This window comes from Mus caroli, unplaced genomic scaffold, assembly GCF_900094665.2.
Source record: "Mus caroli unplaced genomic scaffold, CAROLI_EIJ_v1.1 scaffold_13511_1, whole genome shotgun sequence".
Lineage (NCBI taxonomy): Eukaryota > Metazoa > Chordata > Mammalia > Rodentia > Muridae > Mus > Mus caroli.
In genome coordinates, this window is record NW_018390987.1 from 1 (window position 1) to 14,067 (window position 14,067).

A 14,067-nucleotide genomic window follows, 5' to 3' on the forward strand; every position below is an offset into this window, starting at 1 on the left:
TGATCTTTGACAAGGGAGCAAAAACCATCCAGTGGAAAAAAGACAGCATTTTCAACAAATGGTGCTGGCACAACTGGCGGTTATCATGTAGAAAAATGCAAATTGATCCATTCTTATCTCCTTGTACAAAGCTCCTGTGTAAGTGAATCAAAGACCTCCAGGTAAAACCACAGACACTGAAATTTATATAGGAGAAAGTGCGGAAAAGTCTAGAAGGCATGGGCACACATGGGAAAAATTCCTGAACAGAACAGCAATGGTTATGCTGTAAGATCAAGAATCGACAAATGGGACCTCTTAAATGTCAAAGATTCTGTAAGACAAAAGATACTGTCAATAACGCAAAAAGGCCACCAACAGATTGGGAAAGGATTTTTACCAATCCTAAATCTGATACTGGACTAATATCCACTATATACAAAGAGCTCAAGAAGCTAGACTCCAGAAATTAAAATGACTGAATTAAAAAATGGGCTACAGAGCTAAACAAAAATCCTCAACTAAGGAATTCCAAATGGCCTAGGAGCAACTAAAAAATGTTCAACATCCTTAATCATCAGGGAAATGNAAATCAAAACAAGACTGAGATTCCATCCATACCAGTCAGAATGGCTAAGATAAAAAATTCAGGCGATAGCCAATGCTGGCAAGGATGTAGAGAAATATAAACACTCCTCCATTGCTGATGAGATTGCAAGATTGTACAACCACTCTGGAAATCATTCTGGCAGTTCCTCAGAAAATTTGACATAGTACTACTGGAAGATCTAGCAATACCTCTCCTGGGCATATACCCAGAAGACGTTCCAACTTATAATAAGGACACAAGCTCCACTATATTCATAGCAGCCTTACTTAAAATAGGCAGAAGCTGGAAAAAACCCAGATGTCCCTCAAGAGAGGAATGAATACAGAAAGTTTGGTACATTTACACAATGGAGTACAACTCGGCTATTTTTTTTTTTTTTTTTTGGTAGAGAAGGACTTTTTATTTATTTATTTTTTAATTAGGTATTTTCCTCATTTACATTTAAAATGCTATCCCAGAAGTCCCTCATACCCTCCCCCCCACTCCCCTACCCACCCACTCCCCTACTCGGCTATTAAAAACAATGAATTTAGGAAATTCTTAGGCAAATGAATGGATCTGGAGGATATCATCTTGAGTGAGGTAACCCAATCACAAAAGAACACACATGATATGCACTCACTGATATGTGTATATTAGCTTAGAAACTTAGAATACCTCAGATACAATTTGCAAAACACATGAAACTCAAGAAGAAGGAAGACCAAAGTGTGGATACTTTATTTCTTATTAGAATGTGGAACAAAATACCCATAGAAAGAGTTACAGAGACAAAGTTCAGAGCTGAGATGGAAGGAAGGATCATCCAGAGACTACCCCACTTGGGGATCCATCCAATAAACAACCACCAAACCCAGACACTATTGCATATGCCAGCATGATTTTGCTGACAGGACCCTCAGATAGCTTTCTCTTGTGAGGCTATGCCAGTGCCTGTCAAATACAGAAGTGGCTGATCACAGTCATCTATTGGATGGAACACAGGACCCGCAATGGAGGAGCTAGAGAAAATACCCAAGGATCTAAAGGGGTCTGCAGCCCTATAGAAGGAACAACAATATGAACTAACCAGTACCCCACCACCACCAGAGCTTGTGTCTCTAGTTGCATATGTAGCAGAGGATGGCCTAGTTGGCCATCAATGGGTGGAGAGGCCCCTTGGTCTTGCAAAGATTATATGCCCCAGTACAGGGGAATGCCAGGGTCAGGACGCAAGTGGGTGGGTTTGGAAGCAGGGCAGGGGAAGGATATAGGAGACTTTCAGGGTAGCATTTGAAGTGTAAATGAAGAAAATATCACAAAAACAAACAAAACAAAAAAAACCACACACTAAAATCTAGTTGAAAATAGAACTGGCCAAATTTAAAATGTGGTAAAAAGGTATCAAGAGTAGCTAGTCCTCACTAGAGAAACATTAGATAGTGAGAAGGAAAGTTATTTTAAACTACAGCTGGAGGGAAAGCAAAAAGGATGAAGAGGAATGAAGAACATTTACAAGAACCGTGGGCCAGTGTGAAAAGAGCAAATGTTTGGTCTACTGGGATTTAAAGGAAAACTTGATAATGACAGTGGAGTACAAAGTTTATTAAGAGTAGACAAACATAAAGAAGGCACCAGGTCGATTGAACTTAAGTGTACCCCACACCTCAGGTAAAGCTCTAAAAAAGCAATAATGAAGCACATTCTCAGGGGACGGGAGGGGAGGAAATCAGGAGCCTGATGCACCAGATGTTGGCTTCTCAGTGAAGTCAAGCAGAGTCAAGAGACAGTGGAGTAAGAGTCTTAAACACTAAAGCAAAAACCTGCCAAGAGAAACTCTCCCTTCAGAAAGAAGTAAGGATAAAGCCACCCCCAGACAAACAGAAGCTGTGAGAATAGCTCTTTGTTGGGCATTGGGCTATACACAGACAGTCTGGTTTCCAATGGAGCTGAGTTCTGAACCCCAGGACCCGGTGGTAATAATTCACCTACATGGGACAGAAGGAGTTCTTTCATGTCTCCTGGAATCCTGGCTCCTGTTGAAGTTACCGCCCCTATAGCCCCCACAGGAGAAGCATGGCTAGTATTCATTTAGGCAATGTCTCAAGCTTCTGACCTTCAGGCTAGACTCCTCCTCAGTTACCTAGCAACAGTAAAGATAACAGCACACCATAAGAAGGACTGCTTCTCCCCTCCTCACTCTCTTGCTCTTTCTCCTCTCCCTCTCCTCTCCCTCTCCTCTCCTCTCCTCTCCTCCTCTCCTCTCCTCCTCTCCTCTCCTCCTCTCCTCCNCTCCTCCNCTCTCNCCTCTCCTCTCCTCTCCTCTCCTCTCCTCTCCTCTCCTCTCCTCTCCTTCTCCTCTCCTTCTCCTCTCCTTCTCTCCCTCTTATGCTCTAGCCTTTCCTCTCTCTCTCCTTTTCCCCTTCTCTCCTCTTGGCCATGACCAGTCTCTCTCTCTCTCTCTCTTTTACCTTTTCTCTTTCTCCCTGCCTTTCTACAATAAAGCTCTAAAACCATAGACTGTCTCTGTTCATCAAGGCCCACTGTGCTTACCCTCTCCTGTGTGGGAACCTCTTACCCTCAACCCTCTCTCCCACAACCCCAGGGGCTACAGGGTATCAGTCTGGGGGCCCCCAGTCAGGGGCTGCCCCCTGTCCACCCCCTTGTAGAGTGGGGTCAGTGGCTTAGATGCCCACCAGGGGATGAACGGAAAGCATCTGGCAGCTCTTCCACATCCGCCTGCCCAGAGCATAGGAGGAACTCTGGCCAGACATGGGCTATCTTCCCTTTCCCTCCTTCCCCTCCCCCCTTTTAGTTCCCACAGGTCTTCACTAGACATTTCCTACAGGAAACTTCAAGAGACAGTAACACACAGTGAGAAAGCAGGAAAGTGTACAAGTAACAGGCAAGAGTAATCACAGATAAAAATCCAGGGGTCTCTTGCACACTGAGAATGTAAATTCGTACTCCCATTATGGAAAACAGTCAGGAGGTCCCTGGGAAGTGTTCAAAATAGAAGAAACATGTGATTCAGCCACCTCACTAAGTACACATCCAACACTGAGATCGGCCTGTTGAACAGACATCTCCACTCCAACGCACATTACATAGCCAAGAAAGGCAAACAACCAGACACATCCATGGCTGAACCAAGACCTGGTTGTTTGTGACAACACAGCAGGCCCAGGAACAGAGCATGTCCTCATTCATGTGTGGAATCTTAAACGGCTAGCATCATAGAAGTTGAGATTAGACTAGTGACTACCAGAAGCTGAGGAGACCAGAGGAGGAGGGAGGTGTAGGGAAGGTTTGACATATAGTGCATTGCAGTAAGGCAGGGGTGTGCTACTGAACAGTAGTAACATGATAATAATAAACTGTAATACTTCAATTAGTCAGAAGAAATGACTTGGAAGGCTTCCTCAAAAAGGAATAATAGGTACTTAAGGAGATGGAAATCCCTGAACGTCCTTGATAAGAGGTTGTTCCTCTTATGACCTACCTGCAAAAGGAACAGTCAGTTTGGCAGTGAGCCACCCCAGGGGTGCTCTTTCTCTTCATACCCCACTCCTCCCAATCCCTACTATTCTCCTCTGTACTCTGTCTCTTCACCTTGTCCTTGTCCCCACACTAGATCATATGCCTTTGAATGACAGAAGCCGTGTGGGGATCTATGCTGTGTGGAGGAGAGGTCTGAGCAGAACACGAGCCTTCACAGACAAAACTGTATGAATAACCAAAACCAACTGGAAATTTCTACAGTGAAAGATCTTTGAGTGAGGTGGGTCAGTGTATTTAGTGAAAAAAAAAAAACCATAAAACTACTTCATGTATACACAGTGGGCATTATATGGATAAGGAACCAAGCTGTCAATCAAGCCTATCAGAGTAGCGGTGTTAGTGATGTTCTGTTCTCAACATCTGGAATTTTGTTGTGGAAGAGTCCGCCTCAGAGAGAACCTTTCTTAGGACCCCTGAGATGAAAGTGAAAAACCTCTTGTACCAGGCAATTAATCCACTGGCTTCTGCCACACAGACCATCTCATTGGCGTTCTTGAGAGAATATGGCAATACACTTATCTTCAAAGCATTGGAGAGTGTGCACAAGACCTTCTGTGGATGCTAACACTGTGAGAATACACAAGGCAGTTAGGGAAGACAATTTTGCTGTGCAGCAATCATTAATGAACTGTCACCACAACGAAGAGCAATAACAACAAAACCCAAACCCATTCTCTTGGGAGCTTTTACTTCTCGAGTCTCATAGTTCCATGTGGCCATCACCAACCCTTCCTCTTCACTCAGGCCAGCACAGCGGCTCCTTCTAGACACTGAACAATGTGTAAAACTCTTTAAAATCTGGGGCGTTTAAGAATATTTTCATCAAATAACAGGAGCAAGGGCTTTTTTGGTTTTGTTTTTTGTTTTATTGTTTTTTGTTTTTCCCAGGAGACATAGTATATGCCTTTAACCTCAGCACTCTGGAGACAGGAGCAAATGGAACTCTATAAGTTTGAGGTCAGCCCGGCAGCAAGTTCCAGGTCAACCAGGGCTACAAAGTGAGATTCTGCAATTATACATATGCATGTGTGTTATTATATATCATGTAATATATAGAGAGAACATAGAACACAGAATATATTCACACACATAGTGTATATGTAGTATATCAATGAGATTAATATATCTACTTTTGTGTCTACTTTTGAGGGAAACAGCAAAAATTCTGCTTAAACCTTTTCTTATTTATTTATTTTGGGTTTTGTGAGATACGGTTTCCCTGTGTAGCTCTGACTGTCCTGAAATTCATTCTGTAGACCAAGTTGGCCTCAAACTCTGAGATATGCCTGACTCTGCCCCTCTGCCCCTCCCTCTTCCCCTTTGCCCCTCTGCCCCTCTCTGCCTCTCTGCCTACAGAGTTCTGGGATTAGAGGCATGTGCCAACCACTGCCTGGCTCTTGATATCTTTCTTAATGAAATTAATACACATTATAAGGGAATGTAAAGGCATTGTAATAAGGAAACAATATGGCAGCCTGTATTTGTGAATTACATTAGAAATGGCTCAGTGTTATACAGCAACTCACTAATAGTTCTGCTAAGTGTGTATTTGACTATGTTGTGATTAATGTTACGGCTTGCTTTGTACATATTTAATGATATTATTACAAAACCAAAGTGAGCCTACTGAACAAACCCATGTCCATCTTTCTGGTATCATACTGTCAAATCATATAGTTGCCATTGATGAACTATGATCAATATTTAGGACTATAGGTATAGTTTTGTTTAGGTAATGAATATGTGTATATTGTTACCAAGTTAAGACATTTTAGATGCAATTCCTCTATCTTATAGTGTATTTGATTAAGATATCAATGGAGGAGCTTATGTTCATGTCCTAACATGATCAGCACCTTCAGAACTTGTGTGTGATGTTATTTAGTGGGACCAGACTTTATTAAATTCCTCCTTAGCTCGAACTCTCCTCCCTAGGATCTATGTATCTTATGATTTACTTTCATTTTGATAGAATTTTTGAACTCACTGGATAGATTTCTCTTGGACTTTTTATTTTTGTAAGTTCCCTAGGAGAGACATTTCTCACTGTGTATGCTTGCTAGCTGTTCCCTGTCACAACGAATTTTAGCAGCCATGCAGCCACAACATGGAGACAGCATCATGAAAGAAACAGTATCCAGAGATGGTGCTGGCTTCCTAGCAGGGCCCCTGGTAAAAACTATGCCATCCACCAAAGGTCACACTGAGTAAACTTGATGCACCATGGGCCTTAGGGGAATCAGGACAAAATGTCCACTTTTTTTTCATGTTTTTTTCTCTTGGAATTCTGAAATAATAGCCAAAAGGGGAATGTATGTTGCAGGGAAATGATGGCTTACTAGAAACAGTAACCGCTTACATGGATTTTTAAGAAGCAAAGTTGTTATCACTCCTATACATTACCAGAGATTTTTACCTACTTGTACAACCGCTTTCATTACATCCCTCCAGGTTTTATCCACAGCTTTGAATCGTCTGCCTTCCTCTGGCATTTGAGACATAATGTCCGGAGAGCTGAAAATGGGCTCCAGATAGAGCCAGGTGGCTTGTACCTTGAGCCACTCATCCAGAATCTCCTGCAGTAGCAGCAGCTTGCCCTCCCATTCCCTGAGAAACAAGCACAGCGAATCCAGTCTCAGGACAGCAAAGCAGGCAGTGTCTCAGACAGCAAAGTCCCAACCCACAGCTGCCTGCCAACCCCTTGTGTGATGTTGCTACTCCTATTTTCACTTCTCTGCTTGCACTCAATGGTAAATCAATAAAATTGTCTTAAATAAAACCTGTTTTAAGAATTGCATCAACATTTAGACTTGTAACCAATAACTAAGATAGAACATGTATTCACAAAATTCACATTCTCCTAAATACAATGTGATACACAACAAGAAGAGGCAATATTTGAATTACAGTAGGCTATCAGTTCATCTTTAAATATGGAAAACCTAAGGGCTAAAATTCCTTTATGTGTAAACATCGTAATTACCCCCAAATTAGCAGTTTTCAATTGCAGTTTAAAAATCTCTCTGCATTTCATCCATCTTTGCAATAACCCTGTGCACAACATTTACTTAAGAAATGAGGCTAGGGCAACCAAAGTTAAGTAGCAGGTGCAAGTTCTCCAACTAACAAGGACAAGCTGAGACTTGACCCACAGCTATAACTGTCAAAGACACCATAAAATAAGCAAGAATGCTTTATTAATCAATGAAATTTGGAAGGAGATAACTTTGTTGTATATTAATGCCTTACTCATTTATAAGAAATAATTTATAATTTTCAATTCTTAAAACAAAGACATATGAATAATTCTCACAATTACAAGGGGATTTCAAATGTCTTTCAAAATGATTTTTCCCCAGCATTTATCTGGGAATTTGGGTAGCTGGTTTTCAAATGGAGTCAGGAATGCCTCCAACTGGCATTTCTTCTAGCATTATTTTTTCCTTTTCTCTAGTCCCTTTATGATGCAGAACTGTTCCCATTAGCTAATGATATTGTGCCCAGCCCTTCACAAGAGTCTAGCTATCCCACTTTCAGATGAGTTTACTCTCTGTGGAACCTGGAAGTAGAACAGCCAATCTCAGAGAAGAAATCTCACCCATCTGAGAGTCTCTGATCATCTTAGGTGCAGGATGACCAGAGACAGAAACCTCCAAGTTAGTTTCCCTTGCCAGTCAAATTCATACTGAAGACGAAAGTCAGATTTGGTTGTTTGCCTCTGAAGGTGAAATATAAACCGTTTAATATACATTACAAAGACAAACCAAAGAAGAAAAACTAAAACAGTGAAGAACAGAATGAGAGTTGAATGTATTTAGCAGCCTTCTTTTAAGAAATTTTGATTAAAATCAATTTGTTTGTTTTTATCATTTGCTCCCATTTGCCAGCTATCATGCATAGAGCTGAAACTACAATAGATGTCCAGGGGTTATCTCTGACCCCTGTTTCCAAACTTGGGGAATAGCACTATTATTTGCAGTTTTATACTTTACTCTTTTTAAACTGTTTAGTCACAAACTTCTTAAAGTTAAAAAATAAAGTAACATCAGTTTGATGACAATCAAAATGAGCATCTCAACGTTGTTTGATGCCTTTGTCATAAACAGAGCAAAGGGATCCATACTTTTGCAAAACTAATAAAGGCTACCCATTCCTCATAATGAATTCGACAGGATGCTATATCCTCTTCTGGTCTCTACAGGTAGCTAGATATATGCACACACACATACACACACACACATACACAGGTGCACACACATAACACATTGAGGAATGAAATAATAAGCTTGAAAATAGGAAACGTGAAATGCACAGTCAATCCCCAGGAGAACTTTGAGTTGAATGCAAAGGGCTTGGGTAAAAGTATAAACATTACATATTATTTTACCTCATCTGCTTTTCATAAGGCTTGATGAAAGGAGATCCTCGCATAGTTTGTGTTTTGATAATGTGGTCATCCAGCATCATTTGAATGTCATCAACTGAGGACAAAATGTATGTCCCACTTTCTCTGTAGGGATGAATGACAAACTCCATGGAGTCCCATTCAGTCATCATCTTATCCATGGCCTTTTCAAGAGAATATTCTTTGCTAGCTGCTTCACTAATGCCTTCAAATCTGTCTAAAAATGGTTCCAGGTTCATGTGTATGAAAGAGAAGACTGTAGAGTCATCTGAGGGCTTCAGAGGGTAGCCAACAATGGTGGACATGGCCTCCCAGTGCCTGGGGTGCAGACCAGGATTACAGATCACTTGGATGAGAGGGATGTACTGCTTGAATTCCTCCACCATTGAGTGCACTTTCTTGGTCATTGCCAGTGCATTTGGAGAATCATGGAAGACCTTCTCTAGCTTATACAGCCCTCTCCAGTAATTCCCAACATCCGTTTCTACTTGATCTGGGTTCACCTTGTGGTATGGTCCTTCAGTCCACCATTTGTGTTTGGCACTAAACTCCACAGCAGTTTCATAGAGACGGAGATAAGGGTTCAAAGCATCCTGGATCTTTTTACGTTGAGGATATACTGATGGGACCCAGCCGAATGCCTCCTCTTCTGCATTGAACTGATCAATCTGAAAAGATGGGTATTCTGAAGGTGACTGATGTTTAAAATGTTAAACAGCAGCTCTCTCTGAGCCCTAACAGTAAATTCAATAAGAGTATAGACTGAGCATTAACCTATTTCCTCTTAATTTTCTCTTTCAAATTAATAGGATTTGGGTATTTATGGTGTTCATATGTATACATCCTGAAATGATTAACAGCAGCTAATGAATATTGTATTACCTCACCCTGCAAAGCTATTCTCCTGGCAATTTTCAATTGTGATCATAGTTAAATATGACCACAATACTATGTAATAAATCTACTCAACTTATTTCTTCTATATAACTGAAGTCGAAGGGTTTCATATGCTTTAATTAGCATCTCCCAATCCCTATGCACCAGTAACCACTATTTGATGCATACTCTTACAGACCTGACTCTTCTCTATCCCATCACGTAGTATGAGCCTTGCTGTATCTTGTTTATTAACTTAACATATTCCCTCTGGACTCAGCTAGGTTGTCACAAATGATTTATATATTTAAAGACTAACATTTCCCTATTTTTTGTGTGCATATTTTTTAGGCAATGTTTTGTTGCATTAGCTTAACATTAGTTAAATAAATTTGGAAATAGAAGGAAGTTTTACCCACTAAGAAATATCAAAAATCTGGCTTTGTTCACTGAAAGAACTTAAGTGCTTTGAATAAGAAGCCTAGATACATACTATGGAAAACTGAAATAAAAAGGGTCCAATTCCTAAGAGTTATATGAAAGATGACTTAAATAGGTGGAATATGAAGAGAAGTCATTCAATAATAATTCAAAGTAAACAGGAGAAATACTGCATACTAGTAGCTACTAACACATGTATAATGTCATGTATGCATACATATGAGTTGTGCCTCAGAAGTGTACTCAAGCAAGGCAGTCACAGCTCTGTCACAGAGATGAAGCAAGCAGACCAGAGCACAGGATAAATAGGAAGAAACGGGAAATGTTTTCTCTAAGTTGTAAACTCAGTGAAGAAGTAGTTTGTACAATCTATACAAATAAAAAGTTGCAGCTAGATATATCAATTAATCAAGTGACTTTGAATTCAGTGGCCCCTCTTATCAACCAACATGAAAGTTTATTTCTACCATTTTTATGTGTTTGGCCTATTTGAGATAATTATAAACTATTTAATTATCTAGGTGGACATTAAGGACTCTTAATGTAAGAAAAATATGGTTTGTTTTCATCGTAAACTATAATGAAAATTGCATTATATGTGGTAAAGGATATAGCTTTACTCTTCCAGATTTTCTAATAAGCAAGCTGACTCTGATGCAGCAGTGTGGGAACACAGTGGCTCAGTGAGAGACAATAATGGGTCCAATTTTAAAACAGCTGCACATGTATGAATACACAAAAACTACACTAAACAGCAATGAAATGCTATTACGTATGTGCTTCTCTCAGTGATCACCACCCACAGAGAACCACCCTACTGCTTCTCCTTGAAGCATGACTAGAATTGTGAATTCCTTCTATTATTCTTTTACTTAATGTAACTCAACTGTTTCATCCATTAAAAAAAAAAGTCTCACTTTGTTACCTAGACTGGCTTCAGGCTTAATATCCTGCGGCCTCAACCACTCAAGTGATGGGAGCAAGAATGTACCAGCATGCCTGGATGAATTGATTTCTTAAACATAAATACTTAATACAAACACACTCTTTTTTTATTGGATCACTTCATTCTTTACAGATTTTAATTTTACCTTGTCCGCTGCTGCATCCAACTTGCTGTTTAGCACCTGGGCCTTTTGCAAGTACCTCTGCACATCCAACAGGTCTCCAAATGTATGAAATTCTTCTACTTGTTTAGCATAACTCTCCAATTCCTCCACAAACTGCTCACATCGAAACTAAACAAAAGAACACATGTGCTTATTATTCCTATAAAATAAAAACTCCTGGCTACCAAGAAAAATTTTAAGTATTTGAAAGGCTTACCAAAATTATTAGTGTGGTTTTTTTTCATGACAAAATATAAAAGAAGATAACCTAAAAAAATGACTGGGATCTAAAATACAAAAAACAAAAACAAAACAAAACAACAACAACAACAACAAAAAAGCCAACCTAAAATTTAAAATTAACATACTTAAAAATTCCTCTAGTTCCCTAGTTAATAAGTTGGCCTTATAAAATGTAAGGAATTCTGACTCATTGGATAAAAAATGTGTTAAAATTATATTCTTTAGCATGCTGAAAAATTGTTGCAAAAAATGACTGAGCATTTGAAAAACACATAATTACCAGGATAGGGTTAGAACGAAGATCTATTTATTTAAGAGCTAAATAACTAGCTGCATTATTTTCATAGCATTTGTCAATAATTGAACGCCTTTACTTATCTGTTGCCCAAACAGGTCTTGGATCAGCAACACAGAACCAAAACGTATGAAAGTTATTTTCATTCTCCCATGAGCACTCATGACCTGAGATGTACACAGTTAATAAACCCAGGTGTGAAATATTAAAATTTTAAGATTCTAACATAAAACAGATGTTTGTGCTTGATTCAAAACACTTATTATAAAATTGTCATCGGTAAACTATTCCAAATTAAATGAGTCTAGAAATATCTGTTAATGAATATTAAAAAGTCAAATCTAGGTTATTCAAAAATAGGATCTTTTTTCTATATCATGAATCCTAGGTTGGTTTCTGTTCTCTTTTCTTTTGTTTCCCAGGAAATTCATTGCTCCCACCTGCTGAGTGAAGGGAAATAAAAGGAAAACTGCGTCAATATTGTGTGTAGACTTTTGAAGTAGGATACTGTATAATGAAGTACAGATAGTCCTGAACCAGTTAGGAATTTTCTAAGAGTCAATTATTGTTTGGTTTAAATATCTTATACCCATTGTTCATGTTTTTCCTATTTAAAATGTTGGAAATAGCCAGGTTATTAAGTAGAAATATTAGCCATAGTTTAAAAATAAAACAATTTCAAGGCTATGAACTAGTCTCCAAATAACGTAATTTATAAACTGAATCTTCTTTGGTATAGTAGAAAAACAGTTGGCTTGTGATCAAAGAATATCTTAACTGGCTGACCTGAGTCGATCTTAAGAATTTTAGGGATCTCTATAAAATAAACCTGAAAAGTATAAAACTGAAAATTTTAGTTGATTTATTCACAACTAAAGTGTTTTATGTTTTGTAGAGTGCTGATGGCTCTCTGAAAGACATGTTTGAATGTGCCCCATGCATCAGAAATAAACATAGTAAAAAATGGAACACCAAGAGTGGACAGGGTCTAAGGGTGCTGGTCTTATGTATGCAGTAATTCTGATACCATGGAAGCAGATTAACACGAGAGTGGGCTCATAGGGAAAGGGTGGCTTTGAGTGTTTTCTCTCCCTCCTTTCTTCTCTGTAATTCTCTTTCTTGTAAATGTGCCCTCCTAATCCCTTGACTTCTATTTTCAGCCAAAGGATGATACAATAAGGCCTTCAGCAGATACTGGTCTCTTGAATTTGGACTTCTCACCTTGCAGAAATGTAAGCAGCAAATTTATGCTCTTTATCAATTACCCAGCCACAAGTCTTGTGTTATAACAGCACAAAATGTGCTGAGACACNGTGGGCCAGTGACTGCACTAGCCACTNGGATAGAACTAGAGAGTAAATAGAAACAAAGCTCCCAGGAGCTGGCCATCTAGTGGCAGATAGACCTGACAGTAATAGTAGCGATTGGGTCATTAATATAGTAGAGATGTGTTACAGGGTCTAATCTGAGCAATGGAGAAGCCACCTGAAGTCTAGAGGGCATCTTGGAAAAAGCAACTGAGTGTGACTGGCACGTGTCAGGGCAGAGCGCTGCAGAGTGCAGAGATAACATGCAAGGTGGATGTGAGAGAGGCACAGAGCAGGGAACTAGAGGATGCTTGGAGTTCACAAGTCAGGAGTGGGAAACTGGCCTAGAAGGTAGGCAGAGGTTAAGCTGCAGACCTACCAGAAAAACAAAAAAGGTAGATATGCATTGTGTTCAAGAAAGCCAGAGTGACTGTGAGACATAAAAAGCATGTCAGCAGGAGATCTTGATGTTGGAACAATAAATACAAAATAAAGCAAAATTAAAGCAAACAAGGCAAAAAACCCTGAACTTAGTACCATAAACTGTCTTATTAATGGCCACTTGTGAGCAATGTTTTCCAACATTTTCTCTATTCTACCTTTAAAAAAAATTAAGAAACGATCCCACATCAATCAGGGTATTTGAATCACTCCTTAGTCCTCTATTAGGAGAGATCCAGCATGTGTACTCCTGAGATTACAGGGGGAGAAAGCTACAATGCAGGGCCCCTGTAACAAAGAAGTCTGTAATATTATACATAGAGGTAAAAATCCAAACATTTGCCCAAAAAACAAAACAACAACCAACAAAAAAATGGGAGCAATTTGAAAAATCTATAATGCCAACCTTAAGGGCTTCTTGATATTGTTCTGTTTTATCTTTAATGATTTTCCTGTGCTCATCAAAAATCTCCCCCATTCTGCCATACCACTGGAAAACACTGTTATTTAGTCTGATGTCTGCAGGAGAAAAGTTGACGCACTCGATGAGGAAGGCCAGGCAGTTTTTAGAATCCACTAGTCTCTGTCTCAGCTCCAACATGTCAGTTGCCTCCACTTTCTGAATGTCAGCCTGAAGGAAAGCAAAGGTTATAGACAGCATTATAACGGAAAATTCTTACCCAACATGCCCTATGGAAATATACTGCATAAATACACACAGATGCATCAGAAAAGTATGGCTCAGAACTGGGACCTCCACACAATTTATTTCTCAATTACCCCACCCACTTCACTGAAATAAGAGGAAGAAAAAAGTGAAA

General features: G+C 39.4%; 1 protein-coding gene across 1 annotated transcript in view; it reads right to left on the bottom strand.

Annotated features, from left to right (window-relative positions):
* Positions 1–6,549: 6,549 nt before the first annotated feature.
* The window catches only part of LOC110288938 (dynein heavy chain 7, axonemal-like), a gene marked incomplete at both ends in the record, with an annotated part of 30,716 nt that continues 23,198 nt past the window's right edge, over positions 6,550–14,067 (bottom strand). The window contains 4 exons of the mRNA XM_021155171.1: positions 6,550–6,736; positions 8,517–9,202; positions 10,943–11,089; positions 13,653–13,877. Coding sequence (XP_021010830.1) covers positions 6,550–6,736; positions 8,517–9,202; positions 10,943–11,089; positions 13,653–13,877 — 1,245 coding nt within the window. The remainder of the gene's footprint in view (positions 6,737–8,516; positions 9,203–10,942; positions 11,090–13,652; positions 13,878–14,067) is intronic.